The sequence below is a fragment of the Vipera ursinii genome (assembly GCF_947247035.1).
Source record: "Vipera ursinii genome assembly, chromosome: 4".
Lineage (NCBI taxonomy): Eukaryota > Metazoa > Chordata > Lepidosauria > Squamata > Viperidae > Vipera > Vipera ursinii.
In genome coordinates, this window is record NC_139514.1 from 58,312,346 (window position 1) to 58,330,343 (window position 17,998).

General features: G+C 34.6%; 1 protein-coding gene across 4 annotated transcripts in view; it reads left to right on the forward strand.

The window, feature by feature from the left end:
• Positions 1 to 17,998, forward strand: part of CASK (calcium/calmodulin dependent serine protein kinase) — a 167,406-nt gene that overhangs the window by 125,757 nt on the left and 23,651 nt on the right. Inside the window, exons 17-19 of one of the 4 annotated variants that reach the window (XM_083362651.1) lie at positions 2,124 to 2,192; positions 15,373 to 15,441; positions 16,651 to 16,686. In XM_083362651.1, the coding sequence (XP_083218777.1) occupies positions 2,124 to 2,192; positions 15,373 to 15,441; positions 16,651 to 16,686 (174 nt within the window). The remainder of the gene's footprint in view (positions 1 to 2,123; positions 2,193 to 15,372; positions 15,442 to 16,650; positions 16,687 to 17,998) is intronic. The other 3 variants (XM_083362652.1, XM_083362653.1, XM_083362654.1) reach the window with 3 other exon arrangements.

The following is a 17,998-nucleotide window of genomic DNA, read 5'->3' on the forward strand; positions in this document are numbered from 1 at the left end:
TCGTTTTATTTAACTTTTAAAATAGAACAAGATGGACCATGTATGAATATGGTTTGTATTATATTCATGCTGAGTTAAAAATTAAGAACTTTTTTAAAGACTCCATTTTATACCTCTGAAAAATAATATCAGCAACATGAACCTGATGTTGGCAGTATTTATATTAAAAGATAAACCAGTGTTCTAGAGATGTGTGACTCATTAGCAGTAATCTGTCACTAGTTCATAGTTTTATCCCATAGTCTGATTTTGGCTGATGTATTTATCAAATTTGTATTACCACTTTTCTAATGAAAATCACACAATTGGGTAAAACCATAAATATAAAAATGACTTATATTAAAAAATGTAAAAAACCTACATTAAGAAATAAATTACATAAAAACAAATACATAATCTCCTTGGCAAAGAGGAGATAAAAATGGCACCTCATCAGTGGAACCACCTAAGATATCTCCAGTTCTCTGGAACTACCAGGCCTAATGACATAGCCTGGTCTTGAGGGCCTTCCATAATATCAAATGGGTGGAGGTAATAACAATTGGGGGGGGGGAATGTTCCATAAAGTGAGCATCATGGCAAAGAAATCTTGTTTCTTGAGACCCGCCAGATCCTTAACTTTTTGTACCCACAGCAGGCTAAAATAATTGGGAAGAGGCTGTCCCTCAAATAGCCCAGTCCCATTCCATGAAAGGCTTTAAAGTTTAAAACTAGAACCTTAAATTAGTAAAGTGACAACCAATACAGCTCATAGAGCAGAGGTATAAAATGCTGCTCATTTGCACAAAATTGCCCACATTCCTGCGTTCTGTACTAGTTGAAACTTTGGATACTCTTCAAGGGTAGCCCCATGTTCTCACCAGCAGGATCAACTTCAATAACATGGAATTTGGTAAAAACAACCTTAATATTTCCTTTGAACCTGTTACTGTGTTTGGCTGTGAACAATATGCCCAGATTTTCCCCAAAAGGAGTTAATGTTTAGCACATTCTTATTCCATCAGCAGCCAGAAAATTATAAAAGCAATACTAACAGAATATTAGTCCAAATTAAACTAAATTTAAGCCTATGTAAAGAAACATTCTGTAAAATTGATGCTGCTTTTCTCTTTTTTGTTCCAACTCTTCTTCCTTTGTATGTCTTTTTTTATATATATAAACCAGGAACCAGGTCCTGTCTCTTGTTTTAAATTGGCATGAACTCCAAATAATATCTTGAAAGCAGAAATAAAAATAATAACTGATTGTGTCATTAGAGTCAGTCAGTGTTCATTAACTACGGAGTAAAGTTTGACAAATATTTAATAACACTTTACTATTTAATTAGAATCTGGGTTAATATTTGTTGAGTTTATTTTTTACATAGCTTAGTCTTTACGTTTTGCTGAGTACAAGAGTTCTATTTTCATTTATAACATTCTAGAACATACTCCACATTGAAATACCAAGGACAGGAAGGAGATATTTTCAGAGCATTTTGTTAAGCAGCTTCATTTTCGTCTGACTTAATTATCCTTGTTATGTTTTTCCTACATGCATTTATTTGTTCATAAAATAATCACATTCTTAGAATCCAGATTGATTTGACTTTTTTTCACAAAAGGAATAATGGATTGCTTTCAGCAAGTTTTGTTGAATGGCTATGTGAATTTTAAAAAATAGTCATCAGTAGTTTTGTTTCTACTTAAAAAAGGTAATTTGTTGGAAATTTTAGTTTACTATTTATGCCATTTCTTTATTAATCTTGTACTTTAGCAAATGACATATATAGTATGTTTAATGTGTCATGTAGTTAACAACTATATTTAAAAATGCTAAATGTATTTGTTGCTGAAGTATCTACAAATTAGAGGGAACATGATAAAACTTCAAAGACAAAAAACCAGCTTGCTACTACCAAATATGATATGTTCTAAAATACTAACCTTATTATACAAGTACTTCTGCTTGGTTCATACAGAACTTTTTTTTGAAGTGTATTTGGATCCCTGTTGATATATGGTGACTAAATTTTGGAAATAAACCCATAGGCTTTATGATTTTGTTAAAATATTAGATGGTTTTGAGTGCTCCATTTAATTATTTTGAGTTTTGCAAAACAACAAATACTTTACTTTCACCAGAGAGAAATGAGAGGCAGCATCACCTTCAAGATTGTGCCCAGTTATCGCACTCAATCTTCTTCATGTGAGGTAATGAATTACTTGCTTTCTTCTCAGTCTCAAAATTAACTGCCTGCTCATGGCTGGATGTTACTGCTTTCTGGGAAATTGTTTCTGCCTGTGCTGTTAGATCACACACACCAATTTTACAACAAAGATAACGGAACAAAGGAGTAGTTCTATCCACCTACTGTATTGTTGCTATTTCATATTCATTACATCAATTCATTAAATATTGCATAATAGCCAAAAATGTGAAAACTAATAATAATGTTTAGGCTGTGGAATAAGGCTTGAATAATATTTCAGGAACTAACAAACACATCTACACAAGATACTTGAAATGATTTTTTTTTTAAATCTGGACAATGAATTCTGATGGTTTCATAAAAAGATCTGGTGAAAAGATTCGATGATATGACAGGATTTTTAATATTAAAAATAAGCTCAGATTGATTAAAGAGCCAGAGCTAAAATTGAGGAATAATAATAAGACAAACCAAAATAGTGAATGCATCCAGTGAAAAAGCTGAATATTTAATGTGATCATATACTGCAAATGCTAACTAGTACTGTTAAAATTATTTTGATCAACAAACCAGATTCTCCATGAAAAAGCAAAAGAAAAATAGAAAAAAATGCAAATAATTTTCTTGGAAATGTGGTGGTACACTCTAGTCATAACCCATTTAAAGTACCAAATTTGTTTAAAGGCATGTATATACATTTTAATTAAATAATTTGCATAGTTTCTAGGATATTGGAAATAATAAGGAATATTGGAAGTAATAAGGAATATTAAGAAAGAGGTCCAATTTAGTGGGACTTAGTTTTAGGATATAGATTCCATCATGAAAAGAACACACATATACAGGATATACCAAAAGTTAGATCCCCATAATTTATTATATAAATTATATTAAATGTTCTAATTGGTTGCCGTTTTCTTCTAAACACTTCCTTGCTTATTTGATGACCTTTGAGTATTCCTAAATACAACAATATTTTTCTGGAAAAATATTAATAAAATGTACTGTGATTAACTTATGGACCGTGACTTATGGTACACAGAACACATTAATGAAATGTATTGTGATTAACTTAAGCACATGTGTGCATATGTACACACACAAGTACACATATACAAACATAGTGGTATTATTTATTTATTTATTTATTTATTTATTTATTTATTTATTTAATTTGTATACCGCCCTTCTCCCTAGGGACTCAGGGCGGTGAACAGGACAATACATAAAAATTAGATACAAAAATTAAAATTATTAAAACATGATTAAACAATGCCCATAAATTAATACAAATTTAAAATTAAAGTCATTTATAAAAATCCCACCCCGTCCCATCAGGCCAGGCCAGCTTGTTTAAAGAGATGGGTTTTAAGATCGCGCCGGAAGGAGCGGAGATCGGGCGCCATCCGGAGCTCAATCGGAAGATGGTTCCATAAATCCGGTGCACCCACAGAGAACGCTCTCCCCCTGGGGGCCACCAGTCGGCATTCTTTGACCGGTGGCACCCTGAGGAGGCCCTCTCTGTGGGAGCGTACTGGGCGGAGGGAAGTTGACGTATTAGAAAAAGGGCTAATAAGAGCTCTACCCAATACAAGTTTAGATATCTACTACCAAGTGGCTTGGGAAAACATACCTTTTTGCATGAATAATAACAGTAAAACTGCCATATAAATGTGAAGTATATTGTGTCGGCAGGCTAAAGGAAATATTATAATCTATCAAAGATCCAATATTTTAGGAGGGAGAAAGCTACACAGACAAAATATTTATATATTGGAATACAGCTCCCATCATCTCATTTGACCAATTAAATTTATATACTGTATGGTACTGTCAGGCCACAGCCGATTCGGTACAGGGCTGCGGAAGCAGCAAGCAAGCCACTCCACATACATGAGCAGCAGGTGAGCAGTGAGCATACGCGCACAGCTACATTTGCTCAGGCAGCATGCGTGCCCATGCCTTGCGCAGATGGAAGTGCACACACTTGCACTCTGCATGCACAGAACCATTCCCTCCCTCCCCCCCCCATTGGTCCGCAAAGCCAGAAAAGTTGGGAACTGCTGCTGTATGGGACTGATGGAAAATGTGCCCAGGACACCTAGAAGGAACCAGGTTTGGAAAAATTGAATTAGAGGAATCTATCCACTGGCAAAATTTTCTTAGCTTGCAGGAAGAACCTAACAGCAGAAGCAAGAAGGTAGAAAAGATAGTTTTGAGAAATACAGTAAAAGTTAGTCTTGCTGACATAGTGGTAGTTACTTGTCTCCTGCCAGTTTCGCCTTATAATAATATTTGATCCAAAGAGTAATTAGTTAAAAAAATGCATCAAATCCATCAGTAACATTCCTTAATTGCGTGTCCAACAAATATGTTAGAAGTATAACTGCCATTATTCTTAACCAGAAGTTTATGGAAGATATAGCCAACACATTTGAAGGTAGATTAGGAAGTTGATCTGAGCTATTGGTGCTATTTTTTGTCACACTTAAACTTTTGAGAATATTTGCAATCTTGGGGTATTCCATATTATTATTATATTCAATAAATGTGTAACTGTTTATTTTAGTGTAGGAAATAGGCATTCACTGCACAGGTAGTCCTTGACTTATGAATTGAATAGAGCCCAGATTTGCAGTTGTAAGTCAGTGCAGTAAGTTGCCATGCATTCAAAATGTACTAATGTGACCGGCTGTGTGTGTGTGTGTGTGCAACCATCATAACTTTGAAAACAGGTCATAAGTAGCTCTAGGGAGGTCCATCATAATTTTGAATGGTCGATAAACACCTGGTCATAAGTTGAAGACTACCTTATCTTAAGTTAATTAATTCTATTTTAATAAATTAATCATATTTAATGGAGCAAAATTTTGTGATATAGAAATAGACCATTACAAAATCCAATAGCCAGAGATTACTTTTAAAGAAAACAGCATAATATGAAATATTAGAAACGGCTCATAATCTACTTTTGTACAACTTCAAAAGCTGCTGTAATAAATTGAAGACATCCCTCTACAGCAAATTTAAACAAATTTAAATGCACTTATATTTTAAATATACACAAGTGACCTCTTAAAGCTCTATAATTTCACAACATCTAAATATTAATGCTTCACTGTAAACTATTTGAAATACCTTTTCCAAGAGGACAATTAAACCAAAAACTTCTGTTACCTCATTACCAATATAAAAGTTTTCAGTTATTTATTTTTGAGTGGTTTGTGGTTAAGAATCTATAGATGTATAAATTATGCTTTGTTAGATTTGTTATGCTTACATTCATTTTAAGAAAGGATGTTTTTCCTACTTAGCAAACACACTGGGAGAAATACTATGTAAGTGATGCCATACTTTAAAATATTGCATGCTTAAATATATTAACTGTTCCTCTGTATAGCTTCTGATAAAATACAGTATAGATTCGTAATGCACAGATATACACAGTTGTATACTTTTCTTTTTAAAAAAACTAGAATTCTATCATTTTGAAAGTTGTCTTGCCAGAAGTACATTTAAGTTATTATACAATATGGCTGCAAATGCAAATATGCCTACACAAATATGCTTATCCATTAAAAAGTCATTTTAATGGATAGGGATAGATTAATCTGGTAAAGAAGCTAATCATGGCATTTTTTAATTTATTTTAAAATTGAAGGCATGATGATGAGTATCTTGATATGTGTTTAACTGGATAGTAAGCATAAATAGTCACAAATAATTATGCAAAGGGGTTTTAATTAGCTAACAATGTTCCAAGCGCCTCTGCATATAGTCATGCTTGCCAAATGACAATGGAAATGTCTTCGGACAATGCTAGCTCCCTTGGCTAAAAAATGGAGATGAGCATCGTCTCCTAGAGTCTGACATGACTGCCCAGGGCAAACTTACTTTCTCTATTTTGAAAAAAGTTATTTTGCTATCCCTACTCACAGTGCAGACTATACTAAGTAGGTACCTGTATAACTTTCTCAAACACTGGTCTCACAGTAATGACAGAAGCAATGAACATGCAGTTTATTTTTCATATTTACACTTTTAAAAAAAGCTGTTTGAATGCTACAAAAATAGATCTTTCTATTACACACAGTGACTGCCATTTTGGAGTCATATTGTAGATGTACTTGACAATATTTGTTCTAGCACTAAAAAAATGGATGTATACAGAAAGATATAGAAGGATCATTCTTAACTCCAGCAATTGAATCTTCCAAAATTATTAAAATATTTGTTAACTCCAAAAGTTTTAATTCAGAGCATGGGCAGTAAATTGAAGCTGTAAATAAAATTCTGGGACTGAGCATTTTGGAAGTGGATTTAGCACAGTTTTGTTTATCTGAGTGCATTGATATGATAAAAATATGACTAATATTATAGTATCGAGTAAAAAAGCTATGCTATTCAAAGCAGGTTTTAGATTTGGACAATTCTTTTTTTTTATAAAAAGAATATTGTTTAAGATTAATGTTAATCTCGTGTTTCTCAGACACCCTCATGCTCAAAGTCTACTTGTTGCCAGAAATTTTGAAAAATGGAATGTTATACTAATTTACATTTTATACTAATTTACATAGATGGTGATTTTAAATTAAAATGCAGGAATAAAACTAGAGTTGCCCATATATTTTCCTATGATTTTATTTGATTTTTTATATTTTCATTTTGATTACTCTTATTAATCTCAGACTTCTAACAAGTGTAGACAAATAAAATTCTTTTTTTTTTGAAGTGCTATTTACTTATATTGCTGTACTACAACTAGCTACTATTAATTTCAAAACTTAATTATGACAAATGTGTGTGTGTGTTTGTGTGAATGGAAAGAAATCTTCAGTTTCTTTAACATTTTGAACAAGTCTTTCCTGAGGCTACTATATGAACTGTCAACATTTCATAGATCATAGCCCATTTTCTTTATGTATATTATAATTTAGTCTTTGATACATTATAAAATGTGATTATCTAGCCTTTGTTCATTTCTGATTAATTTTCTTTGGTTACTGAAGTAAAGATGCATAAAATGTAAATGTTACTTCATATACACACTCAAAAAGGGATGTGGTGGCTCAGTGGGTTAGGACGCTGAGCTTGTCGATCAGAAAGTCGGCAGTTTGGCGGGTCGAATCCCGAGTGCCGCGTAGCAGAGTGAGCGCCTGTTACTCGTCCCAGCTTCTGCCAACCTAGCAGTTCGAAAGCACGTAAAAATGCAAGTAGAAAAATAGGGACCACTACGGTGGGAAGGTAACAGCGTTCCGTGCGCCCTTGGCATCTAGTCATGCCGGCCACATGACCACGGAGACGTCCTCGGACAAGCGCTGGCTCTTCGGCTTTGAAACGGAGATGAGCACCGGCCCCTAGAGTCGGAAACGACTAGCACGCATGTGCGGGGGAACCTTTACCTTTACCTTTATACACACTCATACAAACACACAGAGAGAGAGACAAAATTTTTTCACTTTATGATTCAGTTCTAGTTTGCCACTTGGAAAACAACCATACACTTCCTCTTACTTCTTACTCTGAGTATTTCAATTTCATCTCCCCTAGTTTTTGTAAACCATAATTTGCTCTTTCATATCAATTAAGGAACAATGATATGGAGAATGGGGTCTTTGCATTTGAGTAGCAATAATATTTTTAATAACGGGCTTCCATATACAGGTAGTCCTTGACCTAGGACCACTGTTGGGACCAGAATTTCCATCAGTAAGTGATGTAGTCATAAAGTAAAATGCCACGTGACCATATTGCTTATGCTTAGTGACCAGAATCCCAGCAATCCAGTTGCCATGGTTAACCTAGAAATAGGGGTGATTAAATGAGTATCCACCCCAAGCCAAGCCATTCCAGGCTTGATCCCTTCCAACTCCACACCTCAGTAAGGTAAGGAAGTGTCTCCAACTCCCACCACCACCTGCATTACCCCTTCCCCCAACTCTGCCTCTTGGCTGCTCTGCACCCTTTCCTTGCAGGATGGCAAGCAGTCTGAGAACTGCACAACTCTGGGGCTGCTTGCCACATCCCGGGAAGCCACAGCTTCTCTAGCTTAGTCCCAGTTGCACTCAATCTCACTATCCTACACTCCAAGAATCGTGCCTCCTTGTGCTTTTGTCACCCCAGCTGATGTTTGCTATTTACTTACTCTCAGTGTTGACGAGGGATGCCTGGTCTAGCCAAGCTGGACTCAGCTTAAAAAAAAAAAAAAGCAAAACCACCACTAAAGCCACAATGCACCAGAAAGCCCTTTGTACCGTCCTCCTGGGCCATCTTAGCCTGGCCAAATTAGCCAAAAGCAACACTAGAGTGCAGCACACCAGAAAGCTGCTCGGCATCCACTCCTGGGCTGGGCTGGGCTTCAGTTGCAAAATAAAGCCAAACCCCCGCCCAGTCCAACAGTGCAATGCAAAGGGACTTTCTTGTGTCCCATGGCTCTGGAGCTGCTGTTGGGAGTCAGTGATGGAGCAAGACGATAGCAAAGGTCAGCTAGGGCAGCAGAGTGCAGGGAGGTGAGGGCCCAAAGGGCAGAGATCAGGGAGATAGGCTGGTAGTGGGAGATGAAGTACCTTTGCAGTTTAAGTGTGGGCAGCCTGCCAAGCGCTTGAATTTTGAACACATGACTGCAGGAGCTCTGCAATGACTGTAATTTTGGACATGGGTTGTAGGTTCCTTGGTTTAGTGCCATCATAACTCGGAATGGTGACTGAATGGACATGTCAAGGGTTACTGATTGAATCATAACTCATTAGAATATATTGCGGAAAGTTTTTGAATTATTTTAAGACTGGAAATAATGTGTATGTTTCCTAAACAATTTTTAGTCACAAATACAAAAAATGAAGAAAAAGGAGAAAAACACAAATTTATAAAAGGAGAAAAACAAAAATATACAAAATATACATTTGCAGACATGCATACATTATAACAGTAAACTGAAGCCATGTTGATTACAGTCATCTATGATTGGTCTGTATTAATTATGCAGAATGCTAAATATTTAGGGGTCTCATATATACAGTATATTCCCAATGCTGAACAATAAGTCTTTGGATTATGAGTTCATTTTCTATGTGCCAAAAGTCAGCTGCCAACTGATTGAAATAAATATCAAGTTCAGCCAATATCTGTAATTGCTTCTCATCTAAATGAAAGATATTTAAATAAAGCATTAGTTTCATCGTATCTTCTACAATACAAATGGAATATGGTCATTAATGAAATAGTTGTTGAAAAGGATGTGATCTAAAAATCTTTTGAACGGTGGGTGGGTGTGGATTTTAATCTCTTGTTTAAATTACATTACATTAAATGTTCAAGGAAAAAAAGGCAAAAAAAGGATACATATAGAGAAATATTTTGAGAAAAAAACAAGATGGATAGATGGCAGGTAGGCATTCTGGTTGACTTAACAAACTGTTTTTAGCCTGACTATTTGAAAGAATTTATCTTATTTTCTCATGCTGAGGAGAATGTGCCTTGAAGAAAAAAGTACTTCATTCTTCTGGGCACAATGTTCAGCCAGCTTTTCTCACAGGTCTACATGGAATATGTCACAAAATAGAAATAATATTAATAAAACAGTTGACTTATTTGTTGCAAAATATTTGAAATGAATTGCATGAAATTGTTTACTGTTACTTAGAGAAATAAAAAAACAATTTCATGCAATTATGTATATTGTTTTCCAAAATGTACAGAATTCTCCCTTGGAAACCAGATTGTCAGTATATTTCAATCACAAACAAATGTTGCCAGTTGGCTTAGATGAAAAAGCTAAGAGCAAATACAAATGCTTAAAAGTCAATAATGAAACGTTACATTAAAAAGAATGTGCTCCGTTTAACAAGTTAGAGAAGCTTAATTTAAAAATGTAAAAACAATTTTAAACAAGACCTAATATACCATATTTATGGTATTGAGTTAAGGATATGTATCATTTGGTTAATACAGATGTATATAGATTAAAAACAAATGTTTCTGAAATCACATCCCAACCACTGGGCTATTTAAGTATAGAAGGAAAGACAGCTGATTCAAACCTAGAAGCTTTAGGTCAAGTAGTACAAACTATTCAGAGTGTTAGGCTTTTTAATTATAAACCATTTTTAAATTGCTACATGAACATCATTATTATATACCACATCTAATTATTTTGTGTAAGAATCCCTGTGTCATTTTAAAGAATACATTTAACAAAATATTCAATATGGCAATCCACTTAAAATAAGTGAGGCACTCAACTCATGTAGTTATTAAAAGTATGCTTCACACTTAACTTTAATTTGATAATAAAGCAGAATAAAGCAATTCAAAACAGAATTATCATTTGCATTCTTTTTTCACAGTATTGAAGTTATATAACCATACAGTAAGAATGAATGGCATATTCCATAATCAAGGAGTTTTCATTTATATATAGTAATCAAGTTTCTGGTTCTTCAAAAGGGCCTCTCCTGCCAGGAGGAGATTTTGCAGAAAATCAAATCCCACTTTGGATCTTTAAAGTTAAATACCAGCAGATAATTTGCAACCATTGCAGATCTGGCAATACAATACAGATCTCCCCTCATGTTTTTTTTTTTAAATTGATATTTGAAAGTCTCTGAAGTACATACAATGGAGGAATGGTTGGTTAAGGTAGTAGAATTTGCAGAGATGGCAAAACTGACTTGTTTGATTGGGGAAAAGACAATAACTACCTTTGTTAGTGAGTGGAAACCTTTACTGACTTTTTGCTGAAAACAAAAAAAATGGATGTTTTATATGTTTGATGATTAAAAAGAATAAACGGGTAGGCAACCTCAGCTCTTTTATGACTCATGGACTTCAACTCCCAGAATTCCTGAGTCAGTATAGCTGACTCAGGAATTCTGGGAGTTGAAGTCCATGACTCATAGAAGAGCTGAGGTTGCCTATCCCTGGAATAGAATATGAAAGAAGGGAGACGTATATTTAAAGAGAGGGTTAATCCTGAGTGCCGCGTAGCAGAGTGAGCGCCTGTTACTCGTCCCAGCTTCTGCCAACCTAGCAGTTCGAAAGCACGTAAAAATGCAAGTAGAAAAATAGGGACCACTACGGTGGGAAGGTAACAGCGTTCCGTGCGCCTTTGGCGTCTGGTCATGCCGGCCACATGACCACGGAGACGTCCTCGGACAAGCGCTGGCTCTTCGGCTTTGAAACGGAGATGAGCACCGGCCCCTAGAGTCGGAAACGACTAGCACGCGTGTGCGGGGGAACCTTTACCTTTACCTTTAAATCAGAAGCTGCTCCTTTGTATCTTTCTTACTTTTACTTTTGTTCTCTTTTTTCTTATTTATCACTTTCATTTATTTTTCCTTTTTTACTCCTGCCCTTATTATTTTCAGATAATGCAAGATAGCAAAGATACATAATATTATCTCCTATTTTTTCCCCACAACAATAACCCTGAGAAGTGTCTTAGGCTGAGAGAGTGATTGGCCCAAAATCACCCAGGTGGCTTTCATGCCTTAGGTGAGAATAGAGTCCACAGTCTTCTGGTTTCTAAGCCAACATCTTAATCACTGCACCAAACTGGCTCTCAAATTTGCATTGCCTTTGTTCTGTAAAAAAAAAATCTATAATAAAAGTTACTTTTTTAAAAAGAAAAGAAAATTTGTGATATTTAATTATTGCTTTGATTTCTTTCAAATGTTTGGGAATAATTATACCAAAGAAATTTTCTTCATTTGTAAATGTAATACAGGTAGTTTTTGACTTATGACGGTTCATTTAGTGACTGTTCAAAGTTACAACAGCATTGAAAACATAACCTATGACCATTTTTCCCACTTCCGACTGTTGCAGCATCCCCATAGTCACATGATCAAAATTCACACCCTTGGCAACTGACTCATATTTATGATGGATGCAGTGTCCTGGGATCTTGGGATCACCTTTGTAACCTTCTGATAAGCAAAGTTAATGGGGAAGCCAGATTCACTTGACAACTATTTTACTAATTTAACAACAGGAGTGATTCACTTAACAACTGTGGCAAGAAAGGTCGTAAAATGAGACCGAATTCACTTAACATCTGTCTCGCTTAGTAATAGAAATTTTGAGCTCCATTATGATCGTAATTTGAGGACTACCTGTATATCTTTTCAAAGCTGAATAATTGATATAATTAGATGATTAAAAATACATTGAGCTTTTGTGGAGAAATAAATATTGATTAATATTTCAAGAATGATATATAGGTATTCCTATGTTAATAACTTTGTATTATTTCAACCAGATAAGGTACTGATTTTTTTTAACAAGAAAGACAAGCCCCTAGATTTTCTTTAGCTAAATTACAACTGTCACATGATGCTGAGGCGAGCATTATCTTCCCAAGTGCAGTTTAATTTTTGGATAAATATTTTTATATATCATTTATATATCAATCTAAGGGTCAAGTCAAAAAATAATTATGGGCACGGTTACTATGTGGCCAATTTGATGTGGTTTGTCTCTATTTTTAGCCCTAACTCCATTGCATTTTCTTGCATTGAAGATTGCAAGATATATTTGAAGATGCCACGATGGAAGTATAATTTCAATACTTATTCACACGATAAATTTACCTTCTTGCATAGTCCTATATTTGGGGGGGGGAATGAAATCATGAGAAATTAGAGATACTGATACTTTGGATTACTTTATTGCCAATAAATTTGGAATATCTAAAATTGTGAAATAGCAGCAGGTCTTTTTTCCTCATAGAACGCTCAGAACGGAGTTCCAACACCTTTTTTGGATGGAACCTTGTAGGGTAGGCAAGGCAAGGCTGTATGACAAGTGTGAGTTCCGGCACCTTTTTCTTTTACAAAAAAAGCACTGAATAGCAGTATATTTAATTAAGAGCTTTCTTGATTTCACACTTTGGCCCAGATGAAGTGACTAAAACTCCTGAGTAAATAATCAATATTAGAATTATCTTGAAGAGTTCAAAGTCTACAATATTTTTATAAAGAATTGAAGAGTACCACTAAGCTGGATATTAATTATTTGCAGGAACTCTGAAATAAAAAGTCAGAATAACCTACATTAACAAATTAACTGCCGTGGGTCATTAATAATTATCATTTTTAATTTTAACAATAATTAATTGAGCCTTAACATTGATGTGTTTCTTACAATCTTAAAATAAGACTGAACCAACATGATTCAGCAAAAGATTCAAATTTATATTTAGCTAAACATAATCCCTTATGTAATAATTATGTTGGAAAACAGATGAGACAGTACTCGAATTATTTAGAACTGTGCTACTTGGGGCTTTTTTTGTCATAGAACGCACAGAACAGCGTTCCAGCACCTTTTTTTGAACAGAAGAACCAGTTCCTTCTAAGCTGCCAGCAGGAATACAGGTATGGCTGCAGAGCGATTTTGCGGACCTCCAGCAGCCCAATCCAGGCTCCGGAGGCCTGGAAAAGGCCTCTGCCATCCAGATCTATGGCCGCAGAGCGATTTCGCACCCTCCCCCCCCCATGGCTGATATGGGCTCCAGAGGCCTTTTCCAAGCCCCTGGAGCCCAGATCCATGGATGTGAAGCGACTTTGCGTTTCCCCCCCCCAGTGGGCCGATTTTGCTCCAGAGGCCTTTTCCAATTGACTGCGGAGCAATTTTGGATCCCCCAGCGGCCTGATCCCGGCTCTGGAGACCTTTTCCAAGCCTCCAGAGCCTGGATCCATGGCCGCTGAGTTATTTTGTAGCCACCCAGTGGCCTTATCCGAGCTCCGGAGTCCTGGAAAAGGCCTCCAGAGCCCTGGGGAAGCGCAAAATCACTCTGCGGCCATGGATCTGGGCTCTGTAGACCTTTTCCAAGCCTGTGGAGCTCATATCCATGACTGCAGAGCGATTTTGTCCCACCCCCACTGGCCCGATCCGGGCTCTGGAGGCCTGAAAAAGGCCTCCAGAGCCCAGATCGAGCCACTGAGGGGCTGCAAAATTGCTCCCTAAAGTGGTTTCTTCTCCTCCCCTCCTGCTCCGTAAAGAGCTTTCAACTGAAGCCGGAGCTGTGTGTGAGTTCCAGCACCTTTTTTTTTTTTTTTACAAAAAAAGCACTGGTGCTACTACTACTCAGTTTTTATTTAATATCTTTAAGTTTGTTAATGTAGTGTTAAAAAGTGCAATATTGTTTAAAGAGTGAATATCCATTTTAAATCTATAACCAAGAATATGGTATCTAACGTTACAAAATGAATTACAGATTTATCCGGTTTGGACAGTAATAAAATAGATGTTAGTTCAAAGATAGAAATACAGAGTAACTCCAGATTTACAATTAGAGATCACCAGTATTGTCTTTACTCTCTATATATGAGCTGGCTATCAAATTCATTAAGAAAGATCGATAAATATGCTCAAGGTTTCTTTCTGTAATACAAAACGTTCTTGCTTCCTTTTTAGGCTCTTTCCTCATTCTTCTTTGTCTTTTTTCCTTTGATATATTAAAGCAATAAAAATAAACTTTAAAAATAGTACTAATTTCAAATATTGCAGTGCAAAATCATTGGTTCTATATTCTTTATTTTTCATAACACAAATTATTTGCTGCAAAAGTTTTCAAGTGAAGCTAATAGTTTTTTACAAAGATGTGTGTGTTTTGTGTGTGTGTGTGTGTGTATGTGTTTGTATGTATAGCAAAGCCGTATGAAGTATTTTAAAAATATCATTAGTACTATTTTTTTAAAAAGGAATATATACTACTTTTCTTAATGGTTTCTGTTACCAAATCTTGAAATGCTAACTTAGTTCATATGTTATTTCTGGAAGGGATGTATCCTGGGAATAAATAAAATTGTCTTTAACTGAGTCATCTATAGTTTATAATGTTTGAATGTGGTTTAACAAACCTGATTTTGCATTATATGATAATTAGGCCAGTGAGATATCTTTGTACTTTTCATCATTACATAAGCAATCATTTCAGAAGAGATGGTCATCAAAATAAAATGTTTCTGTTACTGAGAGAAAACAGAGTTAATATATAAGCAGTTTCACTGACACTGCAAATTATGTAAAAATAGACTTCTTAGGAGTATCGTGTAAGTTAAAATATGATTATTTCTTAAGAAGAATAAGGCAAAATTGGTTTTAAACCTATTAATATTTGTTTATTAAAATATATCAATGTAGTGTTGTGTGATAATGAACCTTGTGTCTTATTTCAGAGAGATTCCCCCTCTACATCCAGACAGTCCCCAGCTAATGGCCATAGCAGCATTAACAATTCTATTTCGGTAAGACCTCCAATTCCAGACAGAGAGCATTACAGTTTTGTTGGTGCTTATGTACCATTCTTTTTATATGTTCAATGGAAAATTGTGTTCTATTAATAAAATGGAGAATACTTAGAATTCCCTATTTTCTCTCATTCAAGTGTTTATTCAGTAATATAATTTTCTAATCAAAATCCCTTTAATGATTTGCATTCAACCATCAGGTAAATATTTTAATCATCTTGAAATATGCTTCTTGTTATTCTCATCCTGATTAGCTCAAAGTTAAGCAAAAAAGAATAATTTCCATTTTGAACTTTAAAGTTGTGTTTTTAAGCAAAACATTAGTGAAGCAGATATTTGAGGCTTTCAAGACCTAGGCATCATCATCATTATTACTATTGTTATTATTAAAGTTCTCTAGATTACCACATTGGTTTCCGCTATCTGAGTTAACGAATTGGTGTGTCCCCTGCTATTGTGGTACGTGCACATATTTTGTGAAATATGAGCCTTGCCTGGATATGAAAAGCAAAAGAAACTGTCTTTAAACTGCATTTATAAGCTGAGCTATTAACATCACATCTTTAACACAAAGTGCTGTTCTTTTTACCATATGTTCAGGCAAAAAGATATTAGTAAACGTTGTTGATATTGCTGCTATTTACTTTTTCTATGAACACAAATGGTAAAATGTTAAAACGTATCTGTAGAAAAATGTTGCCTCAAAAATATTCTTTGTATTTCTGCTGTCAACACTTAACTAAACATTTTAAGAACTTCTGGAGAAGTTCAAAAACTGTTAAAAATATTGCAATTACATTTTGATAAAAAAACTGGTTAAATACTAAAATGGATACAATTAGAATTATATTTTAGTCATGTATGTAATACCATTAAAACAAGATTTTAACTAAATATATTAACTTCAATTTGTAATTACAATGTTGACCGATATGAATGCCTCATCAGGAATACAGTTTGAATATTAAAATTACTTTCCTTTGCTTGAGGAATTTTTGTGTTGAAGATGATGAATTACTTATTAAAAGCACACTTTCTGTCTGCTTAAATTTTATCTGCTTCGGCTTGCTGCTAAACAATCTGGGTTTGACATTTTCTGAACATGATTATTGTTAACACTTCTAAAATAGCTTTGACATTAAAACTGTTACCTATTTTCAAAGTAAGATGAAAAATTACTATTCCTGGGTTGACTTTATTCTGCAGGACTTGCCATCAACAACACAACCAAAAGGACGACAGGTGAATAGCTATTCTCTATGAAGGCTTTCATAATTTAGTTGCTTCAAGCCATTTTCTCCTCACCATCTCAATTTTTTTATCCCATTATGTGCTGATTTAGATTTTACAGCTTTTATCATTTTGTGTTTATTCACATGGCTGATTAACAAACACACTATTTATCTTGTGGTACTCCTATAATACTAATTTGTTTTTTTCTTACTAACAGCTTCTCCATTCACTTTCATGTTGTCCATCAGCATCAGCATTCTCATCAGATTTCATTTCATTTCATTTCATTTTGTGACTTTGATTTGCTATTTTGTCATGTTATTCCTATTCATTAGATCTTATCCAAGAATCATGTATTGTGGGTATATTTGTCTTAATAAATCTATAATAATTGTCACTTTCTATTAGCTGTAGTGTCCTGATGAGAGCAGGATAGCTCTTCAAATAGGATCATAAACAATGAATTCTGACATTGTAATTTATGATCTAGCTGAAAATGCAAATGTCTAATTAAATGTAAATTAATTAATACATTAACACCTATTAATGTATTTAAATTTAGTTAAATACAGGAAAGCAGCCTTTTTTAAATGGAAGAGTTGTGGGGATTCCCTTTTAGCACTTTTGCTGTTGAAAATTACTTTCACATAAACGCATACAGTGGTTAGGGAAATACATATTTGGTTTTTATTTCTTGCAGAATTAAAAACAAGTAGGGAGGCACTTCCAGCTGCTACCCTTTATTAATTATTGGATCCCCTTAAGAGTTTTTTAAAATTAGTTTTATGTTTTAATGAAATAGAACCAAAATGATGAACACTTCTCCCAGCTTAAGAGTCATACTCCTACAGTCCTGCACTTGCTTTTTGCAAGCAAAAGATCACCCCTAATTGTTCATATGAACATAATTCTTATAGAATTAGGGCACAAATTATTCTATAATCCTTTAATTGTAGTTTTTCTATTATGCCTCTATTTTGGTTAATATTTCTTCATTTTTATAAATGAGGCACTGAAGTGAAACAGTAATGTCACCAATAAAATGTGTAGTTTTAAATATTCATATTTAGCATTATGCTGCAAAAAACCTGCAGTGTAATTGCTAATCTAAGTAAATTTTTGGATCTTAGTTTATTAATATGTGTGAAATTGTCCATTTCGTTGAATTTAGTGTGGAAGTGTGTGAGATTCATTAGTGCACGAATAAAAATTAGCTCAGGCAACAGATATCTCTGCTTCTTTCTCCCTGCTTTTCTCCCCAAAAGCTTCACCTAGATTATTGTGAAAACCTCTCAAAAACTGCAGCTTCTGTTTTATAGAT